General features: G+C 35.5%; 1 protein-coding gene across 4 annotated transcripts in view; it reads left to right on the top strand.

Annotated features, from left to right (window-relative positions):
- Positions 1 to 18179, top strand: part of VPS13C (vacuolar protein sorting 13 homolog C (S. cerevisiae)) — a 248439-nt gene that overhangs the window by 95482 nt on the left and 134778 nt on the right. For all 4 annotated transcript variants that reach the window (XM_006899645.1, XM_006899642.1, XM_006899644.1 and 1 more), the window contains 7 exons: positions 592 to 728; positions 3406 to 3529; positions 5449 to 5566; positions 7932 to 8061; positions 8877 to 8955; positions 9545 to 9684; positions 10450 to 10603. In XM_006899645.1, coding sequence (XP_006899707.1) covers positions 592 to 728; positions 3406 to 3529; positions 5449 to 5566; positions 7932 to 8061; positions 8877 to 8955; positions 9545 to 9684; positions 10450 to 10603 — 882 coding nt within the window. The remainder of the gene's footprint in view (positions 1 to 591; positions 729 to 3405; positions 3530 to 5448; positions 5567 to 7931; positions 8062 to 8876; positions 8956 to 9544; positions 9685 to 10449; positions 10604 to 18179) is intronic.

The following is an 18179-nucleotide window of genomic DNA, read 5'->3' as shown; positions in this document are numbered from 1 at the left end:
AGATTTTGTCTGTTCTAATATAAACAGTAAATTTAAGATAGTGTAAGTTCTTCTTTTTCTTTAATCTTGAACTGTGTTATACAACATGCTCAAGGTTGGCTACACTTGATAGGTTTGGTCAGGAAGAGAAAAGTATAGATCACTGATGGTTCTGCCTGCCGTTCCATTCAGTGAGCTTAAGCTTCAGAGTGAATTTAACTTCCCTCTCAGTTTTTTAAATAACTGTTCACCATATCGAGTATAGATCCAGTTTTAAAATATATATACTTTATTATAACATGACCTCTAAACTTAAATGTTATAACCTATGTCAGGTTACTTAATCAAAGAAATAATGAATTCTTTCATCCCTGGATAAAATACTAGCTTTGCTGGGTTTTATGTTCTGTGTGATGATGATTGTTTCTCTAAAGAAAATTTTTAAGGATAGTTTTAACCCTACACAACTCACCTTCCATGCTCAATTGACAATCTAATCTGTGAGAAAGAGCTGAGACACCTCCATAATACTAATAACATTTTTGTTAATAATGTAATGAAATATTTTAACTTGACCCTCTAATCTTTTACTTTTCCTTTACCTTCTTTTAGGACTTTCACATATAATTGAAACTCGAAAAGTTCTTGACTTAAGGATAAATCTGAAGCCTTCTTACCTAATAGTTCCACAGACTGGCTTCTACCATGAAAATTCAGATCTTCTCATTTTAGATTTTGGTACATTTCAGGTAGGTATATATTCCTTTCTGTCTGCCTATCTTTGGCCAGCTTGATAGGTTGTTATTTGATAATTTGCTGTTTTCCCCTTCAGAATTTATTTAAACTAAACTGAGCTTATTTCTCATGAGCTTTCCCCCAAGTCTAGATATAAATGTCAATAAGTTTGACATATTTGCATTGGGTAGATCCACTGTGAAGAACTGTTCTTGAAAGTGTTAAAAGCTAAGATGTCACCAGGAGGACTGATCAAAGCTAGGGTGTTTTTAGTGGCTTCAAATGTATGCAAAGCCAGGCAGGTGAATAAGGAGGACTGAATAGGTACTAATATGTGCTATTGGCAAAGAATATTGAATATACCGTAAGCTGCCAGGAGAACTAAAAATATATTTGGAAGAAATACAACTGAAATACTCCTTGGAAGGGAAGATAACCGTCTCAGGTTCTTTGGACATGTTAGCAGAAAAGAATAGGACATCATGCTTAGTAAAGTCTGGATAAGAGAAAATCCCTCCATGACAAAGATTGCTAGAATGACTGCAAAAGTGGGCTCAGCTATTGTTAGGATGGTACAGGAGCAGACAGTGTTGTGTTCTGATGGTACAAGCAGCTTAGAGTAAATGTGTTACATCTACTCTGTCGCTGTCTTTTTAAGGTTATGCAAATCATTTCTGTGATGGTGGGTGATTGACACCAAGAACTGGATTACTACTATCTTCTAGTTGCAAACAACACTTCTCCTTATTTTTTTTTTTTTCAGTTTTTAGAGTTTAACTGTATATTTTGACAACAGAAGATTGTAAACATGTATGAGTTATATTTATTAAACCAGTGCCAGTGACCAAATTGAAAAACAGAATCCTAAGATTTTGAGTGTTAAATATCTTAGCAATGCCAGCCTCAGAAGAAGTTGAAGATTTAATAAAATCTAGTTCTTCCTTCCCTTGGGACAGATAAAAAGAGAAGTCAAGGTTAGATCTGAAATCTACCACCAAATTATGTTAGTACTTGCTCAAAATGAAGAGAAATTGAAGTATTTCCTGATGAAGAACAAAGACTGCAGTTTTCAATATAAATTACATCCGGGGTTTGCAATGTCTACAGTGGATTCAGAGTAGACCTGAATTTGTCAAATGTGGGCATTTAAGAATGGCACCTGGGATGAGAACAATGATGCATCCAAGCTCTGAAACAGAAAGTTAGTTAGAATTGTAGTGAACCCTTTAAGGAATCTAATTCATGAGACTGGATTATTGGCTGAAATTTGAAGAATGACATATATTCAAAGCATTGTGGTTGGTCATCATCTTTAAATGAGGCATGTTTGTCTTTGACTCTATAGGTCAAGAGATTTAGTCCTTGTACAACATACATGTTGCCCTTGTTTTCTTGGAGGGAGATTATCTTTTTAGCAGGCACCTGACCCATTATTTTTTCCAGTTCAACTTAATTGTTCTAGTACGTCTACATATACAAATTTAGGTGTTTTGATTTGTTCAGTCAGCTAGGACTGAACCAGGAGAGAACCAGTCAGAAGCCTTGGTTGCATATCACCATTAAGAACAAACATTGTGATAATGAAGGTTGAAGTTGTCAGGAATTTACTGTTACTTGGATCAACATTTAGTGCCCAAGGAAGTAATAATCAAGAAACCAAATAATGTATTTATTGCATTGGATAAATTTGCCGGATAAAGAAGTCTTTAAAGTACTAAAAACCAAAGATACCACTTTGAAGACTAAGATGGGTCTGGCCAAAGCTGTGCTGCAATCCCAAAGACCTGCAATTTGAATCCCCCAGCTGCTCCATGGGAAGATGAGCAACCATGTGATTGTTGTCTATGAAAACCTGATCATAGACAGGGTCAGCTGTGTGTCAGTTCTGACTCAGTGGTGGTATTCAACAGAACAAGAAAAACATATGCTTAGGGAAGAAGGAAAATGGGAAAAAAAAGACGGAAGCAGAATTTGTACATTTTAATGATAGTGATGGTAGAGAGTATTGACTATAGCATGGACAGACAGAAGAGTGAACAAATCTGTCTTGGAAGAGGTTACAATAAAAATGTTCCTTAGATGGGAAGAACACAAGACTTTTCACAGACTTGTGGTGTGTTATCAGGAGAATCCAGTTCTTGGAGCAGGACATCATGTTTACTAAAATAGTAAAAAAGAAGAGGCCCGCATGCACTGATAGTGTCTGTAGCCAGGGCTCAAACATTGTGAGGCTGCACTGTATGTGTGTTCTGTTGTATGTAGGGTTGCTGTGAGTTATAACTGATTCAGTCGTACTTAACAACAGCAACAGTTTTTCTCGTGATGTAGTGCAAGAAAGTCACAAAAGTGCTGTGCACAAAAATGAACTGGTTAAGATTAGTATGGGAGTTAAACTATGAGAGTCAAAAACTTCTGAGAGTGAAGAAGAGGACGAGTTGCTTGTCCAAAAGGGCTGATTATGATAGAGTATTGAGCAATTGCTCAATTATTAAAATGTACCAAACAACTCTGCATCAAATATAAGCTGAGACATTGTACTCCTTATAAAATGTTTACAAATAAGTATAAAAAAATTAATTAATGAATGAAAGTTTCCATATTTATTGAACTTTAAAGGTGCCAGAATGAAATATGTTGATCTGTTTATTTTTTTTTTTCTGTTATGAAATTAGAAAATTTTTCTTTCTGCAGCTCAACAGTAAAGACCAAGGTTTGCAGCAAACTGCCAATTCATCTCTAGAAGAAATCATGGATAAGGCATATGACAAGTTTGATGTGGAAATTAAAAATGTACAGCTACTCTTTGCGAGAGCAGGTAAACTGTTGCTCAGTGTTTAGGATCTTGAGATTATGTTGAGTACTCAACTCACTCATTGCTGTCAAGTTGGAACTGACCCATAGCTGACCCTCCCGTGAATTTTCAAAGGGAGTTAATTTTCAAAGGGACCCTCTCGTATGGGAGAAGATTGCCCACCTTCTTCCACGGAGTGGGTGATGGATTCTAACTGCATACCTCTGGGGTTGCAGCACAGTTTCTTACCACTAATCTACCAGAGCTCCCTATCACTCCAGTAGGTTACTGAGCATTAAAGCTTTGCAGGGAGAAATTGCTCTTCTTTTCTTTGTAGCTGATTAGAATGGCAGATTCCCTTGACAGGCAACACAGAAATCGGCAGTCATTTTGTACACATATCCAGTTGGTCATTAAGAAAATTAAACGGAAACCTATCAATTGAAGTTATTGCCCCCATTATAAAGAAGGTAAAATTTTGCTTATTCATCTTAAAATACTTAGCACCATCAAGTTCAGTCATGACTGTCTTTTTATAATGTTGTTTTTGTTACTAGGTGCCATTGAGTCAACTACAACTCATAGTGACCTGATCTGAATCTTGCTCTGTCCTGTGCTATCCCCACAAATTCTGATTTGTTCAAGCATATTGTTGCTAATACTATTAGAAAAAAAAAAAAGTAGAATGCCAAATAGATAGTGCTTGGCATAGGATACTCTCATAGTCCCCCGTCCAGTGTTTTAGGGTGTCTCAATTTTTTTTTCCTTTGCTATCTTAGTTCTTAATAGTTTTGCTGTATTGTTATGTGTCATTGAGTTGTAACTGACTCAAAGGTGACCCTCCATCAGGTTTTCAGAGGCTATCTGTAAATCACATGAGAGGAAATTGCCTATCTTTCTTTTGTCACCTATCTTTGGGTTGTCCGTTCAGCTCCCTACCCACTAGAGGCCACGAGAGCCTAGTCTTTATTTCATTAGTAGTACGTACACTGTGTTTTACTGCTTAACTATACACTGCTGGTTCTGTATGCCTCTTTTATTTTTAGAAGCAATAAGTATTTAATGAACATGTAAATATATGTTTCTGGTTTTAAACATTTAATGCTTAGTTTTGATGTATTAGGAGCCCATTAATTCCTTGCAAAGAAGTATTTTATACAGACCATTTTAAAGTGACTTCATTTTTATGCACTTAGGAATGAAAAGTGATAAAAGATGTTTAGTCATTACCATCTGTAAAGATCAGCCTAAGACTTTATTAGCCATTGGGAAATCTATCTAATTTTACTTGAAGGGAAAATGATTACACTTTTTGACATAATCTTGCTTGTTAAACTAATTTTTTACTTTGGAATTAGGTGCTAAGTATATATATGATTGTTCTTGAAGCCTAAAAACTGAAAACTTACTGCCATCTAGTTGGAATTAACTCAGAGCTGATCCTCCAGCAGGCTTTTGGAGGCTGTAAATTGAATAAGAGGAGATTTCCCACTTTCTCCCTCAGAGCAGCTCAAACCACTAGGATGGTGCTGCCATCAGTGCAACTTCCTGTGACTATTCTCCTTGAGCTCTCTTCTTGTGCTTAGGAACCTGATGAATTTCTTTTTACCTCTGCCATACATTTCTTTTCTTCTAACTTAATCCCTTCCTCCCTTTTCACTGTAACCACCTACCTTGATTGATAATTCTGAAATCAACTTAATTAATTTATGGATTTCTTAAATGCTTGGTTTGATACACAGTATTATCAATGATCATTCTTCAAATATCAGTCTTTCAGACTCTTTTCAATCTGTTAAAAAATGAAGGTCATTTGACTTGCATGCTGAAGAAAGTGAAAATGAGTGAATCTGCTTGTTAATGATTTCCTATAACATGCAGTAGTTTTCTGCTAATTACTTGATAATTTTTGAAAAATCAGTCCATATTTTATTTTTTTAAAGAGGAAAACTGGAAAAAGTGTCGATTTCAACATCCATCCACTATGCATATATTACAACCTATGGACATTCATGTTGAATTGGCCAAGGCAATGGTGGAAAAAGACATTAGAATGGCTAGGTAATGTATGAGTTTCTTTTGTACCTCCAGAAAAATCAAGAGCATGAAAGGCATTTATATTGGTTTTTAAGAAAGCGAAGATCTATTTCTGTAGGAAAAATTATGACTATTTAATGCTGTAAAAAGTAATATTTTTTTCAAGGAAACTGTCTTAATTACATATTGTTAGGCTTATTTCATGATTATTCAGACTCATACTACAAAAATTGGTTGTTAATGTTACTAAAAATGATAATCTAAGCTTAAGTAGCAATAGAATACAATCTTCACAACCTGACATAAAGCTAAGAAAGCGTTGAAAAGTATCTCAGAATAATAAACTGGAATGGAATTTTAAATTTTAGTGGATAACTTGTGAAATGTTTATACTACTTTAAAAAGAAAAACTGTTACCACAGTCAAGATCATGAACAGTCTTCAACTCTGACTACTTTCTGTGCCCCCACCATGCCCCCCACCTTCCTTCCTCACTGACCCCCTCCCTGACAGTCATTAATCTACTTTCTGATGTTAGAGATTAGTTAGAATTGTCTGCAGTTACATAGACAGATTTTTTGTTTGTTTGTTTGTTTGACTTCTTCCACTTAGCATGATTAATTTGAGGTTCATCCATGTAGACTCTATCAGTAGCTAACTGACAGCCTTTACCTGGTGGATATGAAACCACCCTTGTATTATTGCATCATTCTGTGATGATATATTTTATTGTTGGATTCTATTTGATAAAACTTTGTGACAAAGTTTTACTTATCTATTCATGAGAGATCCTGAACTATACTACTCTTAAGAGTCAGGGTATATAGTGGATCAGGTATAAAGGTAATGTTGTTCTCATAAAATGAGTTTGCTGAAGGACAGTGTATAAAATTGATACAATTTTTTCCTTAAACATAAGGCAAAATTCTAGGCCTGTTGATTTTTGTGTGCATGTGAGAAGATTTTAAAACCAAAACTGAATTTATTTAATAATGATAGATAGGCTATTTAGGCTACCTTTTTAAAAAAAGATATTTTTGATAACTTGTATTCTCTTGAGGAATATCTTAGTTGTTGGATTTATTAGTATAATGTTTGCTGTATTTCCTTATATTTTAAAAATAGATGTAAAATCTGTGATGATGCTACTTTTTTTACCCATAATAATATATGCATATTTTATATAATAATATATGCTTCTTCTCTTTTCTGATTAGTCTAGTTAGAGCTTTTGCACTTTTTATTGTTCTTTGGAAAGAACTCACTTTTTGTTCAATTATTTCCTGTTATGTGTCTTTTATTTATTTACATTCTAGTATTTACACAACTTTGGCTTGCTTTGAGGATCATTCACTTTTTAAAATCTTGTTTCTTAATGTAGAAATGGAAGCTACTGATTTGAGACCACCTTTCTTTTTTAATATAGACATTTAATGCTGTACCTTTACTGAACTCATACACTTTGACACTCCTAAGCCAGTTAATTGGGATAAATATAGGACTTCTTTCATTTATTTCCCATCTTTCACCTCTCTTTGTTATCTGATAAGCCAGTATTTTATGTCCAGCTTTTTAGTTTTTTTTCTTTATGATGCTCTAAATTGTCCATAATGTTTTAGAAATAATAAAAGGATATTTTATATTTTTATGGTGCCTTTAAGTTTGCAGAGTAGTCTTGCAGAAAATTCAGTCATTTGTACTTTAGTGCATTGGTGATTTATGCATTATAGAAAGGGCACTACAGAGAGGTTAGGCATCTGTCATTTGAACTTTTCACAACTAGTTAGGAAGCCAAAGATAAATAGGAACAACAACAACACCACCTTATGAGCAACAGAGGGCTGTTTAGGCATACGAACTTTAGGCATTTGTACTCAAAGTAAGCAACTAGCAAAAGCACATCAGCCATTGATCAGTGGGTAAACCAGACATATGTTCTCATGGAAATGAAATAACATTTTAATCAGAGGAGACAAGAAAATAACCAAATAGACATATGTCAAATGAAGACTGTGCCATAAAGAAAAAAAATGAGAAGCAAAATAGTAGTTTTCTCTCTAATGTTTATTGTGGTACGTTTTAAATAGAAGGAAATTGTTAAAGTATGCATAGTATTTCTGCTTTTAAAAGCCATAGACTTGTCTTAGGAAATACTTTCACAAGTATCATTCCTTTGAAACAATATTGAAATTATCTAGAAACTTGGTTTATATAAAGCTTCCCATATTCAGACAGTGGTCACTGAAGCAGCCATTGATGTAATTAGATTAAAATAGTTTCAAAGTGCTATCTTTGACTCCACTATCCCGTCTCTTCTCTGACTCCTTCTCTGCCTTTTTAATGTAGAGAATCTAGACCTTATAACCTTACAGTTGGATTTTATTCTTAGATTTAAAGTTTCAGGAGGACTTCCTTTGATGCATGTGAGAATTTCTGACCAGAAGATGAAAGATGTGCTGTGTTTGATTAACAGTATATCCTTGCCACAGAAATCACCTGCAGAGTCTCCAGAGAAACAGGTAAATGCACATAATAAAGTGCTGAATCTCTGTACATTTGTATTATGGTAAGTTTTGTTTCATCTTTGTATGCACTCTTTTGATTTTCATTATTTTTAAGGGCCAATTTATTTGTTGCACTTTTAAAATTTAATGTTTATTTTGTTGATTCTGTGAAAAACTGCAAATGGCATGGAATAAATATAGATTGTAGGCTATTTTGCCACTACTGTTTGAGAGTGGTGGTAGAAAATCTGTTTTAGGGCAAGTATTTAAAATGATGGAAACAAAACTACACTAATGAAATGAAAATGTCTTTCAGATTCATTAAACATTTTAAATAGAACTAGAAATGGGAATTTTAAAAAAAATATTGTAAATAAAATAATTGGTATATTTCTTTGTTTATGAGACTAGCTCCTTTTAATTATAATTGATCTTTACAGTAGAAAATCAATATTGACTAGCTCTTTACTTTTGAAATGAAATCAGAATCAGTTAATATTATTATTTTCCAGGGACCTGTACTAAGGTTTTGCTTTCCGATTTTAATAGATAGCAACTAAGTAATGTAAGTAGACTTACCTTTTAGAGTTAGAAATAGTTTTTTCCTTATAAATGCAGTTGGTGGTCTTATTAGTTTATAAATTCCAACCAACTATATTATTAATTATTGCGTTACATTATATAATTTTTTTAAGATTTACCTATTTTGTGTGGATACCTTTCTATTAAAAAGAAATAATACTCAATTGTTCTTTAGGTCTTTCTCTTGTTTATGCACATTACTCTTGCTAAATCAGTATGTTACAAAAAGTGTTTCTATTATTTTCTAGATATCCTCAATCCCTGTGATTTCAGATAGCACAAAAGGTCTGCTTGAAACCTCCCTGTTACTAGATGGAATAGAATCAGGTAAAGAATGTAAAGTGTACTTTCTCCACTAAACCAAGGTTGTACATTGGCTTATGATAATATTTTCAGAAAATAAAGGAATTCTGAAAGTGGTATAAAGTTAGCCTTTTAACTCATATTTCTTCGTCACTTGAATCAAGGGGTTTTCTTGTGGTTTACAGTGTTTAAGCGAACTGCTTTAGTTACTCTACTCTGTACCTTATGGTTTTCTGTAGCTCTGACCTGACTGAGCTCTTGTAATTTGAAAGATAATATAAAAGGAAAAGGACCTGCCTTTCCTGTCACTATGATGTTAGTGGCTAACATTGCATGCCACATGGTACCTGGTGCCCCTAAAATATTTTACTGATGATTTAATGAATAAACTTAAAAGGAAAACCATTGGTATAGTTGTAGAAAAAAATTACAATATTATCTTTTTAATAAGATTATTTCATAAATCTTTTGGTCTTGAAACCACTGAAGCTATTCTGATTCTGAATAGGAAGGCTTATGGCTAAGAATGAACTTTACTTTTGAGTGATTTAAATTTGAGTACATTTTTCCATGGACATAGTTCTCAGGTCAAATGAATATCTTCTTTCTTTAGAGTCTGAGGATGAATATTTTGATGCTGAAGATGGAGACTCACAGCCTAGTAAAAGTATAAAAGGGTCAGAACTGAAAAAAGCTGTGGAGCCCCCAAATGAAGAGCTCATTAATCTTCTGCTCAAGTTTGAAATTAAAGAGGTAGATGTATATTTGTTTTATTCATAAATATTAATGTTCCTATTACTGTTATTCTTGGGAACTCATATTAGATCCAAACATTAAGTATATTAAAAATGTAGGTACTTCATCTCCCTCCTACCCCCCCAAAAAACCACGCTTAACCCCAAATTTCAAGAAAATGAAATGTTTTTCAGTTAAAGCTGATAGAATAGTTGGTACTTTACTGAGAAATGTAATCACATGCTTTAAATGGATTTATTTAAATATTAATTCCTTTCAAAGTTTAAAATCATTTTATTGTTCATTTGTTGGTCCATTTTTTTGACCATTATTTCTGGTATTTTTCATCTTTGTTATTGAGAGTTCTTTGTGTTTTAGAATTAAAGGTATATGTGCTGCATAATATTTGTTTGGGAAATGTATGTTCTGTGGTTCTGGAAGTTTATAATGGGGTTCAGAAGTTTTGTTTCTTATATGCTTTTTCCCTTTGCCATTGTAAATAATGCTGGAATCAACATGGGTGTATATCTCTCTGTGTTACAACTTTTATTTCTTTGGGATAAATTTCTAGTGGTGGGCTTTCTGGATCAAATGGTATTTCTTTTCCCAATTTTCTAAGATAGCACCAAATAGCTTTCAGTAGTGTTTGCAACATTTTACATTCCCATTAACAGTGTATGAGAGTTCTAATCTCTCCACAGTTTCTCCAGGGTTTGTTTTTGTTACTTTAAGTATGATTCAGACTACTTGTCATTTTTTAATTGGTTATGCTGATTCTTTCAGGTGATTTTGGAATTTACCAAACAACAGAAGGAAGAAGATACAATTCTAGTATTTAATGTCACTCAGTTAGGAACGGAAGCGACAATGAGAACATTTGACTTAATTGCAGTGTCTTACTTAAAGAAAATCAGCTTGGCCTACCATGAGATTCAAGGTAATAACCATGAAAAGTAATAACAGTAACCTCTAGGATACCTGATACACATTTATTAAAATAATAATGTGTATAGTAAATACTAGGTAACTATCACTGCTTATTACATGAGATATTCATATTGTTTGATAATTTCTACACTGTGTTGGATCACCTTTCTTGGGAATGGGGACAGATATGGACTTCTTCCAATGAGTCAGTCAAGCAACTGTCCTCCACATATCCTGGCATATACTGGTGAGGACATCCAGGGCTGTGTCTGTTAGTTGAAACATGTTAAATGGTATTCCAGCAATTCCTGGGGCCTTATTTTTTGCCAGTATTTTTAGTACAGCTCGTACTTCTTTCATCACCATTGGCTCTTGTTCATATGTACTTCCTAAAATTTCTCAGTGTCAGCGAATTCTTTTTGGTGCAGAGATGCTGTGTATTCCTTCCCTCTTCTTTTGATGCTTCCTGGATCATTCAAGATTGTGCTGATAGCATTGCTTAGTATTATAACTTGAGGCTTGAATTTATTTTTCAGTTTTTTCAGCTTGAAAAATGCCGAGTAAGTTCTTAAATTTTTATTCTTCGACTCCAGCTCTTTGTACATTTCATTATAATGTTTTGCTCTATCTTCTCAAACTGTTCTTTGAAATCTTCTGTTCAGCTCTTTTACTTCACCATCTCATCTTCTGTCTTGAGTTCTCTGTTCTCTGATGCCAATTTTCATAATCTCTTCTGACTTCCATTTTGGCTTTTTCTTTCTCTTCCTTCTTTGCAATGACCTTTTGCTCTCTTCATGGGTGATGTCTTGGATGCCCTCACACAGTTCCTCTGGTCTTTGATCATTGGAATTGTGGTGTTGTAGAGGAGTACTGAATATCCCGTGGATTGCCAAAAGAACAAACAGGATATGTCTTGAAAAAGTGAAACCAGAGTGCACATCTTGGAAGCAAAGATATAGTAACTTTGTCTTTCATATTTTGAACATGTAGTGAGGTGAAGCCTTTCCTTAAAAAGGGCTATCCTGTTTGGAAGGCTGTAGGATAAGTGAAAGACAGGAAGACCTCTAACGAGATGGATTGATATAGTGACTTCAGTGAGCTCTAGTGTGTCAGAGATGATGAGGATGGCACAGGACAGGTCAGGATTCAGGTTGGCTGTTTATGGGGTCAATATGAGTTGTACTTGACTCAGTGGCACCTGTCATCAACAACAGCAACTAAAACACTGTTTTAAGCACTTTACAAGTAATAACTAATTTACTTCATATAGAATCACTATGATATAGTGACTACTGCTATTTTCTCCAGTTCACATGTGAGGAGGCAGAAATAAATTTATTATATATTTAATCTGTGATCATATCCCTAGTAGGTGGCTGAATATATACCTAGGGTCTACATTCCTAACCACTATCATGTGTTGCTTCAGAGAGCTTATTTAAATCTCTTTGATATAAGGGAGGTTTCATTCTCATTTTACAAAGAAAGGTTAAATAGATTTAGTGATTAATCCAAGGTCAAGTATCTCATGAATAGCAAATCTAGAATTGATCTCTGGTCTGATGATATTGAAGTCCTTATTTTTTAAAAAATTGAATAACATTTATATATCATAATAAGCAACAAATTATAAAATAATAGAATGTAATATCTACTCTCTTTAAGAAATACTAATAATTTTTAAAGGAACTATTATAGTTTTGTGGTAAGAAGTTGTGCTGACATCTCAAAGGCATATGGTTTAAATCCACCAGTTGCTTCTCCTGAGAAAGATGGCCATTCTTTCCCCATGTGATTTACTGCCTCTGAAAGCCTACTGGAGAATCAACTATGAGATGTTTCCAACTTGACTGTACATAGCAACAGTAATTTCTTTAGTGTTGGTGTATCTTGTCTGATAATAAGATATTTCAGGACTGTTGAAATTGATAACTCTATAGTAACTAAAACAAACTAATATTTGTCTAGTGTCTTACTCTAAGATAAAGACCTATGTTTTGTTTTTTATAGGCTATAGAATTAAAATCAGGCTAGAAGAAAAATATTTTACTTACTAGTAATTTTTGTAGATGCTATTATGATAGCTTTAGCCATGACACAAATAGATGTATGCACACTCATGTTTATTGTAGCATTATTCACAACAATGAAGAGATGGAAGCATTTCAAGGGCCCATCAACAAACAAATGGATAGAATAACTGTGGTACATATACACAATGGAATATTACAGAGCACAGAAAAACAATGAACTTGTAAGAGACTAAGCAATATAGATGAATCTGGAAGACATTATCCTGAGTGAAATATCTCAATTACAAAAGGAAAAATACTGATAAACCAAGAGACACTGCGGTGGAGGCAGATGCATCTACAAAGCAGCAAAGGAACAGCAAGAATTGCTGACAGTTGCCAGAAACTAGGAGAGAGTCCCGTGGGAACCAACATAGCAGAGACCTAATTTAGACTTTTAGCCTCTGGAACAGTAAGACACTAAATTTGTTTCCTCAAAGCCACCCTCATTGTAGTATTTGATGTGGAAGTTCTAGTAAGACAGGATGCAAGTCATCATTCAAAGAAGTGGGAGTCCATGCTGTAATAGAATGTATGTATTTCTCATGACTTCTTTAAGTGACCAGTTTTAGGCCTATTCTAACTTCACTATGATCCATTAACATAACAAAAGGAAATTCTTATTTCCAGAATTAAGTTACAGTCCATATAAACGTGGATTATGGTGTCAATATAAGTTGAGAAAGTAGAATTCAGTCCATAACAATTCTTAGATCACTTGGTGCTCCACCATAAAAAATTAGAGAGTTGTTAGCTGTAAACACACTGAGGACTCCTGTGTTAAGCAAAACTGTTGTTTTGTTACATACAGTTGTTTAGGAACCAACACATAGTTGAGCCTTTTAATCAGGTTTTCAGAAGCTGTAAATCACATGGGAAGAGACTGACCATCTCCCTTCTGTGGAACAACTGGTAGATTCGGACCACATGCTTTCAGATTGTTGGTCATTAGTCATGATTTGTAAATCCTTTCAGGCCAAGTTTTCTGATCACTTGCAGTGTATCTAATTGCTGAACAATGAATGACAGAAGAAGAATTGACTCCTTTGAGCTGTGGTGTTGGAGAAGAGCACTGAACATCCCATGGACAGCCAATAGAACGAACAAATATATCTTGGAGAGGGTGTAGCCTCAGTGCTTTTTGGAGGCACAAATGATGAGACTTAGCCTCACATACTTTAAGCATGTTGTTAGGAGGGGCTATTCCTTGGATAGGGACATGATGCTAGGAAGAGTGGAGTGTCAGTGAAGGAGAGGAAGACCCCTGACCAAGTAGAATGACAAAATGACTGCTGCAATGGGCTCTAGTGTGTCAGGAAGTATGAGGATGGCACAGTGTAGAATGGGGTTCAGGTCTCTTGTTTATAGATCTTACTGTGAGTTGTACTCAACTCGATGTCACCTAACATTAACAATAACAGCAACATGCCAACTGTTCTTGTTAGTGTTATAAACATTGGTTACTATAAAACATGCTGTGCTCAAATATCTCCCCTCTGGAAAGTCTTCATTTAGTTGCTCTGTTGCAGTCAGGAAGCAAACAAGACCATAGTAAGCCAGTACTCTCTTCTTGCCAACATGATTCATTCTCTACATTCACTATGCAGCAAATATATGGTAAGATACCTACTTACTGATGATATAAAATAAACTTAATTTTTTAATAAACAAAAGTTGATTAAAAGACGAACCCCAAAACCTACTTTATAAGACCTCTTAAAATACAGGGTGGACACAGGATAAGTCGGGTTTTTTTCCCCCCCGCTCTCCCCTGCTCTGTGTCTGTTGTGTTTGTTGTTATTTTGTGCTTTTGGGTTGGAACTGACCCAGAGCTGACCCTCCAGCAGGTTTTTCAGATGCTGTAAATGACACAGGAGAAGATCCTTCTCCTGTGGAACCGCTGGTGAATTTGAACTGCCTGCCTTTGGGATTACAGTGCAGATTCTTACCACTAGGCCACCAGAGCTCCCTATATAAGAATATAATAGAATGTAATACTGTCTCTAGAAATCCCAGAATACTTAATTTTGTTCATGTGAAACATTCACCTACACTAAGAAGATCTTGTCTGAACAGAGTAAGCAAGCACTGCATCGTTTAAAATCAAGAATGATGTGCTTCAGGATTCTGTTCTTTCTCCATTCCTATTAAGTCTTTATTCCGAGCATGTCGTACAAGAAACTGGATGGCTTTTATGAAGACGACTGTGACATCAGAATCTGATGAACACATCAGCAACCTGTATTATGCAGTTTAAACAATGCTGCTTGCTGATAGTAAGGAGAACTTGAAATGCTACAGAAGGTCAAAGACTCCAACTGGATTACATTTCAACATCAAGTAAATAAAAATCTTCACTCCTGGGCCAATAGATAACATCATGATAAGACATCAAGTGTAGAACATCAGATGGAGAAAAGAATGAAACTATCAATTATTTTGTCTTACATGGATCTACAATCAACACCCTTAGTACTTGTTATTGTCAGGTGCCTTCAAGTTGAGTACGACTCATAACGACCCTATGAACAAAATTTGAACTCTGTTCTAGCCTGTGCCATCCTCATAATTCCTGACACACAATAGCCCATTGCAGCACTCAATGTGTCAGTCTATCTGGTTGAGGGTCTTCCTCTTCCTTGCCGACTCTCCATTCTTCCCAGTATCATGTCCTTCAAGGAGTAGCCCCTCCTAGCAACATGTCCAAAGTATGTGAAGTGAAGCCCCATCATTTGCTCCATAGAACATGCCGACTGTACCCTCTCCCAAACATATTTGTTCTCTTGACCATCCATGGGATGTTCAGTGCTCTTCTCCAACACCACAGCTCAAAGACATCAATTCTTTTTCTGTCATTCTTATTCACTGTCCAACTCTCAAATGCATAACAAGTAATTGGATAGACCGTGGCCTGAATAAGATGCACCTTAGTTCTCCAACTGGCATCCTTACTCCTCAGTAATTTGGAGAGGTCCTTTACTGCAGATTTCCCTGGTGCAGTGCATCTCCTTATTTCCTGACTGCTAGTACCAAGGGTGTTAGTTGTGGATCCAACCAGGATGAAGCTGTTGACAATTTTAGTCTTCTCTCCATCATCATGATGCTGCCTATCACTCCAGTGTTAAGAGTCTTTGTTTTCTTGATAATGAGATGCAACCCATACTGGTCTACATTCCTTGATCTTCTCATCCTCACTTTGAGCAAGCAAAGTTGTGTCATATGTATAATGCAGGTAATTGATGATGAGTCCCCCTCCAATTTTGATGCTACTCTCCTTTTCATAGAGACCAGCTTCTTGGATAATTTGCTCAGCATATAGATTGACAAGATATGGAGAGAGGATACAACCTTGATGCACTCCCTTCTCAATTTAAAACCATGGAGTGTACCCCTGCTCTGTTCTCACAACAGACTCCTGGTCCAGGTGTAGGTTTCACATGAGCACAACTAAATGCTTTGGGATTCCCATTCTTCTCAGTGTCACCCACAACTTGTTATGAACCTCATAGTCAAATGCCTCTGCATAGTCAATAAAACACAAATAGACATTCTTCTGGTATTTCTTACTTTCAGCCAGTATCTATCTGACATCAACAATGATATCCCTGGTGCCATGCTTGAACTTCTGGAGGATCCCTGTTTATGTAGTGTTCCAGCCATTTTTGAATGATCTTCAGCAGTATTTTGCTTACATGTGATATTAATGTTATTATTTGATAGTTTACGTTTTCAGTTGGATCAAGTATGTATCTCTTCCAATCCCTTTGTACTAGCAATCAAGAAATCAGAAGATGTGTAGCACTGGGAAAAGCTGTCAGGGACTTCTTCATGGTACTGGAAAGCAATGATGTCAATTGAAAGACATAAGTGCACCTTACCCAAACCCTGATCTTACAGTTGCTCACTATGCATCTGAAATTTGGACATTGACTTGTGGTGTTGGAGAATAGTACTGAATATCCTTTGGAATGCAAAAAGAACAAACAGATAGGTCTTAGAGAAGGTGTAATCAGGTTACTCCTTAGAAGTCAGGATATTGAAACTTGGTCTCATGTCCTTTGGCATGTTGTTTAGTGGGCTTGGAAAAGGACATCATACTTGGCAAGGTGGAGGGCCAGCAAAGGAGGAGAAGACCCTCAATGAGATGGATTGGCACAGTGTCTGTAACAGTGGGCTCAAGTATGTCAGAAATGATGAGGATGGCACAGAATAGGGCAAAGTTCAGCTCTGTTGTTCATAGAGTTACAACTAGGACTTGTAATGGACTTGACAGCGCCCAACAACACCAGCAATAATAAAGATCAAACTAACTAATAACAACCACCTACTAAGGGCAGACCCTCATGGATCTGGGTTGACACAGTGGCTCCAGCAGTGAGCTGAAGTGCAGCAGTGATTGTGAGAATGGTATTGGATCGGGAAATATTTCATTCTGTTCTTCATGTTATTGTTAGGTACCATCAAGTTAACTCTGACTCATCGCTACCCTATGGGAACCAGATTGGAACCCTAGCTGATCTTCTTATACATGCTATTGTTATAAATAGAGTCACTGTATGTTGGAACTGAATAGCATCTAATGATAATAACAATAAAGTTAAAAAGAAGCCCTAGTGGCAGGAGAATAATGGAGCAGTCTGTTTCTGTAATGATTTGAAGCTTTGTAAATCCTTTGGGGCACGTGTACCCTTGGTATTGATTTGATGACAGAGATTTTTTTTTTCCTAATTAAGTTAAAAGAAGTTTAGCAATTCCATACTCTGAAAAACAAGGAACCAAACAAAAATTTTTCTTCTGCTATTTAAACATTATGTTCTGTTGCCTTGAATAAAAGAAATTTATATTTCTTTATTTTGTTGTTGTTGTTGTTAGGTGCTGGACTCATAGCAACCCTGAGAACAAAAAACTTAAACCTGACCCTGTCCAGTGCTATCCTCATCATCTTGGACACACGTGAGCCCATTGTGGCAGTCACTGAGTCAGTCCATTTTCCTGGAGGTCATCTTCTCCTTTGCTGACCTTCCATCTTTCCTATCATGAAGTCCCTTTCCAAGTATGGTGTCCCTGTATAAGGAGTAGCTTGGCATAGCTACATATCCAAAGTACGAGAGGCAAAGTTGCACCATCTTTGCCTCCATGGAGCACTCTGGCTGTACTTGCTCCAAGACATATTTATTTTTACTTTTGGCAGGCAATATTCAGTACTCTTCTTGAGCACCACAATTCAAAGATACCAGCTTTTCTGTCATCCTTATTATGCATAGCAGGTGACTGAGAAAACCATGGCTTGAAATAGGCACATCTTAGTCTTCAGATTGACATTATTGCTCCTAAGTATTTTGGATTGATTGTAGTAAGTAAAAGAAATTATTTGTTCCAAGAATTTTACTCAACTAACTTACAGATTTATCTGACTAACCTTCTTGTTGTATGATTGAGAAAATAGAAGTTGAGTTGTTTTTAGTAGGGTTAAAGGTGAATTAGAATTTATATTTTCTGATTTTTTTTTTCCCT

The sequence above is a fragment of the Elephantulus edwardii genome, unplaced genomic scaffold (assembly GCF_000299155.1).
Source record: "Elephantulus edwardii isolate Elephantulus edwardi_28Jun2011 unplaced genomic scaffold, EleEdw1.0 scaffold00264, whole genome shotgun sequence".
Lineage (NCBI taxonomy): Eukaryota > Metazoa > Chordata > Mammalia > Macroscelidea > Macroscelididae > Elephantulus > Elephantulus edwardii.
Note: the sequence above shows the minus strand (reverse complement) of the source record. Positions and strands in the feature narration are given on the sequence as shown.